This window comes from Lolium rigidum, chromosome 3, assembly GCF_022539505.1.
Source record: "Lolium rigidum isolate FL_2022 chromosome 3, APGP_CSIRO_Lrig_0.1, whole genome shotgun sequence".
Classification (NCBI taxonomy): domain Eukaryota; kingdom Viridiplantae; phylum Streptophyta; class Magnoliopsida; order Poales; family Poaceae; genus Lolium; species Lolium rigidum.
The window spans coordinates 67,930,153-67,937,410 of NC_061510.1; the positions used below are offsets into that span (position 1 = coordinate 67,930,153).

Consider the following 7,258-nt stretch of genomic DNA (forward strand, 5'->3'; position numbering starts at 1 on the left):
TCAAGCTTGTTGCAGTCTTTCGGAATGGAAGAACACTTACTCACATGCCAGAAGCTCATATATCATCAGTTGGCAAAGGATAACGTCAGTTTGCAAAGGATAACAACAGTATCTTCCAAGCCTCGGCCATTTTATTGTTGAAACAGCAACCAAAGGCAACAACCTCTTAGCAAAACTTTGAATTCATACTTGTTGGGGCCTTTCCTTTCGGAAAAACACCATCCAAAAATAAGCGTATGCTGCTTAGTGTGGCGTGCACACGGTATTCTTTAGTAAAAGGCGAAATAGTTCGCTTTGTGCTCACCACGCAGCTGCGTGCTTTTGTTCCATCGACCACAGCTCCTATTTATAGCCGTCCCATGCCCCCTCCTCTTACTTGCCTGGGCGAGGTGGGACTAAACCATTCCCTAGCGACAACCCCGTACTGAAACTATTCCGCTGTGAAGCTGTAACCTCCGGACCGACGAAAGGGCCCCTACAGGCCCAACAACAAAAGCCCATGTGGCCCATCGTGGGCTGCTCGAACTACGGTTTCCTTCTTTTCGTTCGTTTTCCGTCTTCCTTTTAACGAGGTCCAGAGCTTGAACTGAATTTTCAGTATAACGTACATGATCGACTGGTAGACTTTTGTACAGATATGATTTGCGCAAGCAATAGGAAGATGATGGAATTACCTACTTGGGTAGGGCTGAAGCGAGTATGCCTCGCACCAAGGTGTGGAATTGCAAGGATTCTTAATTTCAAGGAGCATTAAGAGCCACTCCTTGTTTCATTTTAAATGAGTCTGAGTTTTGCCCCTTGGATGCAAGAAGGTTCGGTAGTCATATGAAAGAATTTGTCCAAAATCAACAATGGAGCAGGACCCGCTAACTCAAATGTGCTGCTAAAAATGATTAACCAATTCATGCAAGCGTTGCTTCGCAGTCCGAGAGGGGTCATCAGCAAAGTCAGGAGCTGAATTAATATATCTCGTTCTATACAAACTGGTATTTAGCACATAAGGCATTTCAAAGAATTATCTGCACATTTCCAATATGGTCAATTGTAACAAATATCCTGTAGGTAACTCACAGCAATGACATCTCTACTACCCTTCTCCAACCTACCAAGGCAGTCACAAAACTAGCAGAACAAAATTTCAAGGGCTTAAGAATATCAAGAAGGAAAAAAAGAATAAATGGAGGAAAAAAACATTATAAAGTCCCAGGACCTTAGCTGCCTCCTTTCTTCACCACGATAGACCAAACGTTCCACTTGCTTAACCTGTCCGCTGCATTATTCTGCGATGAAGGATTAGCCCAATCACAGAGGAAGAGACTTCACCGAGCTATCCTTCACAGTTATACTATCCAAAAGAATGACGAACCAATATGATACAGATGAAAAGAATCGTGTACCCATATGATACAGATGAAAAGTATCAGAGGTCTTTGCATGCAGGGACATGTCAGAGATGTGTGTTTAGTGATGACTGACTTCCTCTTTCACCAATGATATTCCAATCCAACAGCAATAGGCCTCTCCAGCGAGCAATGGCAGAGCTATGCCGCTATGCCCATCAGTGTCTACACCATTTGTCCAAAGTCACTATCTGTCATACTGGGGCTCCAAAATATGGCAGTTTCTAATGAAGTCATTCGAGTAATTTACATGCTTCGTCCAAAACGGCTGTAGGTTTTTGAAAGCAATGTCTAGCCATGGCTTGCACTGACCATTGTAGTGGACCACTGCAGCCTTCTTAACACTTTCAATGTCCGTGTTTTCTTGGTATCCCAAGCCAAGCATGTGCCACGATGGGTCCATACCATGTACATGACCCCTGAATGCTATAAGTGCAGGTGGCAAAGTACCGAATTTCCAGAGAGTAAGACCGGATTTTAGATTCTGCAAAAGAAAGGAAATGATTATGTTTTAGCATCATAGAGTTTAAGCTTGCAAATAAGTCCAAGGTAACTGTTCTGTTCACACACTGTGGCACTGATATAAATAAGTTACACACTCTGGAGGAGTGGAAACAAGGCTGATTGCAATAGGGAAGGAAAATCTTCATTCTTTCTTTGACAGTTTTACTACAGCTGTACTTATCCAGCAGGTGTTAAAATCAAGTAGTTCACTGAGATTTTGGAGCACTGGATACAGCACAAAAGTGACATGAAACACTGCCACTTGAACATTTTCAAGTTTGAAATAAAGCAACTAAACTACGCAACACAAATTATAGTAAGTGTGGTTCACAGCATCCATTTAACTCATATACTCCCTCCGACCCAAATTAATCGACACGGCGCATATACAATGTCAAGTATTGAGATGAAGTTGGCAGCAACAATTAATTTGGACCAGAGGGGGTAGAAGATGTAGCTCAGTTATGCTACCATCTGCACTTACCCAGGGATGTTAAACTGAAGTAGTTTATGGAGATCTTGGAGACACCGGAAACAGCACAAGAGTGAAATGAAACATAGCTGAACACTTGAACATTTCCAAGTTGGAAATAAAATGACTATGCAGAACAAATTATAGTATATGTGGTTCAAAGCATTCATTTAATTCATATATAAGATGTAGCTCAACCTGGCAGATTATGTATAAGATATTCTTGTGAAGATAAAAATGGGTTACCTCCTTCAACCAGAAATGGTATGTATCCCGAATGTTTGTCTTCCTCCAAGCTTCCAGATCAAAGACATTCATCCCATATGCCCATGCACATTCTTCTGGGTCAAGACTTTGTTCTATAACAGGGTGAGAGAAGTTAAAATATGTCCTGAAGCGCTTGGACATCACCCAGTTGTCTTCACCCCTGCACGTCTCCACAGCACCATTCACCTTCCCTTCAAGATCAATCTCCCAAAGAGGAGACAAATCACGCTGAACAACAATGTCATCATCAAGGAAGACCACCTTGTTGAGGCTTGGAAAGAGCTGGTTAAATTAGAACAGCATCAGATTTAGGAAATGAAAACATCAAAATGCAACACTTCTAGTCTAAAGAGAGCGTCTTCAGAACCTAGTTATAGGTTAGACATGGCCTTACTTCAAAGCAAAAAACAGTATTGATGCAACTAAATGGTATTACCAATGTTAACAAAAGGATAACGGCATATAAATGCACTTTTCAGTCTTGGTATCGTATAGGAAGAAAATCAGACACAGATATTAACAGTGAGATGGTTCGTGGGATATCTATCATGGCAGATTTTAGCATCTATCACTTGGTATATAGATGGATAGAAAAGTTAAGTTATTAGCAGCTATAAATATCATATTGAGCAATTTTGCATGCTACAGCAGATTCTAATGCTATTTTGACAAACCCTGCTTCCACAAAAATAGTGAACCTCCAAACTTCGGAATTTGACACCATAATCTAATATATCCGATCAAACCATATTAGTACATATGCGTGAATTTGAGTACATGCCAACTTTTTGTTTACTAGTGTTCCCCATAATTCATTTGTTCTGTTGTGCAAGAACGATTGCACAGCAACACGGTGAGCTCAATAACAAAGCAGGTATCTTCCAGGTAACCACCGACAAAAGTACTATGTTGTGGAAATGGTGTCCTATCAGGACATTAATCTAATGACCAGGTAATACAGTTGTACACCTACTAACAGAAGTTACACATTTGCAAAACAATCCAAAACCTTAGAAATGACTCTACATATAGAATAGCTATGTGTTGCACATATTCCACTAGATTATGAATCAGACCTATTTTATAGTAATAGATAGAAAACAAAAGAGAATGTTTCGGATCAAAAAGGCACCTCAGGCAAATAGATGCGGAGGTGATTAAGCAGGGATATGTATTTGGGGCTCCGAGCCTGCAGCTTCGAAGCAAGCACCCTTGGATTGTCACTTGCACTGGAAACTGTTCCATGATCTCCATGATAGTGATTTCTGACCCCACGGTGGTTTTCTATAGCCTCTAGGACCGGGACATTTTCTCTGGTCAACCAGTCAAACTGGTGAACACCTTTCACTTCAACTATTGCAGGCGATACAGAATTAAGAGCAAACCATGAATGCATCCCCGGATATGTTTTTTTATCGGTGATAACATGAAAGACTACTTTCTCAGGTACCGAGGAAGCCCGTACAGTTGAACTGACAACAACTGAAGCAGCAAGGATGTTATCACTTGCTAGAATATAATGTTGGAAGGAATTGTCGGAAAGCAAAGGTAACAGTTCAGGTGGTGGCAACTGTTTCCTTGCATGAGCATTTGAGGAGTATTCATCAGTAAGACGCAGAGACAGGCAATGAATGCCTTTGGGAATAGCAGTTGAGGCGTAATGCTTATACAGCTGTTCTGCTAGCCTTGACCTCTTTATCTCCTTATCCATGCTTTTCATCTACAAAGAAGCACATGGCTGATTAAAATTTAGTTTACAATTCAAATTCAATGCACTACATAAAATAACAAACCAGGACAAAGAACCATGAACTAAGATAAAGTATGCTAGCAAGGACCAAGTTCAAATTTCTAAAGCCAGCATATGACAAATCAAGTAAAGTAACACAGAATTGTACAAATACCAGAGGGCAGAAACGAATGCTCCAAATATGGCAGTAACAAAAAAGTGCTTTAGTTGCAAGTAATGGTAATTTACATATAAAACATCTACAAGACACAAACCAGAAAGAGCATATCATGCCTACAGATTTCTTTAAGAAACGGTTTGCTTGTAATAAGTTGTACAGATCACAGCATTTGATTAAGCAGGCATATGTGTTTGAATCCTTCTGTATACATCTGTGCACGTGTTATTTCTTATAGCCCATGTCAGTCTCCAATTATCTATGCATCAAACCAATACTATACCTTCCTAGTTTTCCAACAGAATTATTCAATGTTGGTACTTCACTTGATGTTGAGCATGGGTCTGTACAATTGCATAAGATCTGATTGCTGAAACACATAAACCCAAACTTGCAGTTTTATATAGCTATCATATTCATAAACTACGCAAGTCTTCCAACAATAGAAGTCAATGCCCAAAGATTAAAACATAGCTAAGACTAAATTTATATAGCTTCAAAAGAGTTCTGAATAAGAGCTGGTTAGACTATGAAGCAACTTATTGGATAAAACATGTGGTATTTTATGCACGCACATCAAAATTGTGGTTTTCAGATGCCATCATTCCAGATGGTTCAAAATCCGAACAGACTCGTGCAAATTTGAACTGCGAACAATGCATAAGTACAGATTAAATTAGGATAGTTAGTTTCATACCGTAGCCTTCAGCCTGACAGCAAATGTCCTAGCATCATAATGATTATCCTTTATCTCCGAAAGAAACTCCCTGAATGATTCTGGTAACTTTTTATCAGAAGTGGATTCCTCATTGTTAACTTGATCAAAAATTCTATACAGATCTTGCACCAGCCTCTGTTCACATGAAGTGAGAAAAGTAAATATACTTTTGCTCTCTTTGAGGTACATAATAATGTTTTACCTACACAAAGAAGCGCAAGGAATCGAATAACTTACTGTAGAATCACCCCCCTGCCTACCAAGGAAACTAGGTCCTATTCGCCTCCCCAAACAATCTGCAAACCAGGATTGCAACAGTTACACCAAATAATTGCATCAAGTTTGTACATTTAAATTCCATATAGCAAGATAGCTAACCATAATAAAAACATACATGCAACAGAAAACAAGTCTACAGTACAAGAAGACCCACAACCCATGGACAAACACAACCTTCCTAGTGTCATATCAGAAGCTTGCAGAAAATTATATGCCTACACCACAACTAGATAACTTATAACGACATCGAAACCCAAACAAAGAAGTTGAGATCCCATCCATATTCCATACAAAAACATGCATACCCTTGGAGGAGCCTATTTGGCCAAGATTCTCCAGCCAGTACTATAGAGAAGCTCAAGTGCCAAAATATGGTTTAGCACCCAGGCAGCATGGATCAAGGATGAGAAAAGCACAATCACCACTTGCTACGTTGTAATCAACTCCCAGAAGGGTATGAATACAGAAACTAACTAACTTCAGCCAGAGACGCACAGCGACTACTGCTGTACTCTATGGATTTAAACCAACACTGTTGAGTGACACTGTGCAGCAGAAAGAAGGCCATGACAGGTATAATAACTCCAAATGTTGGGATTATATATCGGCATTTCCAAACAGTCAGGATAAAAGCGGGTAGGTCAAAAGTATCAAACAAGATCAGTGTAGGAAAGCAGAAGTTCTTTAGATTAGGGCAGACTAGGCCACAAGAAGTTCAGATCAAAATTTCTGACTGGGATAACAAGATCCAGTGACAATCTCATAGGCTAGTCCAGGTTGAGCAATGAGTATTCAGTTATTAACAGTTGTACAGCAGAATTAGTACCGAAATCATGCCACCACTCTGTTTCAAGAATGTGAGACAACAGCATAGTGTATCTAATTAATTCGTGAAATAAGTAACTAAACTTGCCTCCAGATACACAAGTACACTGGCTTAAGAATAACAGTGCCCTTTTTGTGCATGTCACTTTAAGGTTCAGTGGCATTACTTTTCTTAGCAGGATGATCACTGTTGGAATATGTGCACATGCTTCTTATAAGAAAAGTGAAAATATGAAGGCCTGAAAGATTCCAGGCCTCCTGCAGCCCAGAAAGTGATCCTCTCATATCCAACAGACACGTATGATTTACAAGAAAAATAGTCCAAATTATCTTAACATTGTTTAAACTGCTTATCATTATTCTACATTCTTGTACTGTACCCACTACCAACTTCTATTGAGTAACCTGAGTTATGAACCTAATCTGGTTAGAGCATAGTGCCCAATAAGCTTGATGCTGAAGTAAAGCACTTCTACTCCAATGGATCAATCAGCTAGGTAAATGAAGAGCATTGTCATAGCTCCCTGGCTTCAACATATGTCCGTGGTGCCTCAGTTACCAATGCTAAGCAAAGAATTTGGGCAGGGTTCACCTAATCAGCAGACAATTGCAGCTTGAGGAAGATTGATACGTAGGGAAAGCTGATAGCATCTTTGAGGATGACGTTTCTCCTTCAGTTTTGCAAGATGCTAAAGAAAACAGGATAAAACGATTCCTTCCAAATCCACAGTATGGCTGGTAGCACTAAATCTAGCTCCTAAATCTTACCCAATAGATAACAGTCACGATCCTACATTTTGGCCATAACAGAACCTAAATCGCTAACTCTCTTGGTCTCACACCGAGATAGCTCCCTGGCAATAACATTTGTTCTTGGTGCCTCAAT

The 7,258-nt window shown here is 39.9% G+C and overlaps 1 protein-coding gene and 1 pseudogene across 1 annotated transcript; both read right to left on the reverse strand.

Moving 5' to 3' along the window:
- Nucleotides 1-201: 201 nt before the first annotated feature.
- LOC124704788 lies at nt 202-313 on the reverse strand (annotated as a pseudogene).
- A 692-nt stretch (nt 314-1,005) lies between these two features.
- LOC124701740 (probable galacturonosyltransferase 14) lies at nt 1,006-5,871 on the reverse strand. The gene is made up of 5 exons (XM_047233833.1): nt 5,506-5,871; nt 5,248-5,403; nt 3,776-4,363; nt 2,623-2,925; nt 1,006-1,884 (listed from the first exon to the last, which is right to left on the reverse strand). The coding sequence occupies exons 3-5, from the start codon at nt 4,361-4,363 to the stop codon at nt 1,588-1,590; spliced, it is 1,188 nt and encodes a 395-aa protein (XP_047089789.1). The 5' UTR covers nt 5,248-5,403; nt 5,506-5,871; the 3' UTR covers nt 1,006-1,587.
- Between the last annotated feature and the right edge of the window lie 1,387 nt (nt 5,872-7,258).

Bases quoted from the DNA above. Each gene is read 5' to 3' on its own strand.
- LOC124701740 (XM_047233833.1), bottom strand. From the start codon at position 4,363: ATGAAAAGCATGGATAAGGAGATAAAGAGGTCAAGGCTAGCAGAACAG. The intron at 2,926-3,775 runs GTGCCTTTTTGA...TAATTTAACCAG, and splicing joins TCCGCATCTATTTGCCTGAG to CTCTTTCCAAGCCTCAACAA. The intron at 1,885-2,622 runs GTAACCCATTTT...TTTCTTTTGCAG, and splicing joins ACCATTTCTGGTTGAAGGAG to AATCTAAAATCCGGTCTTAC.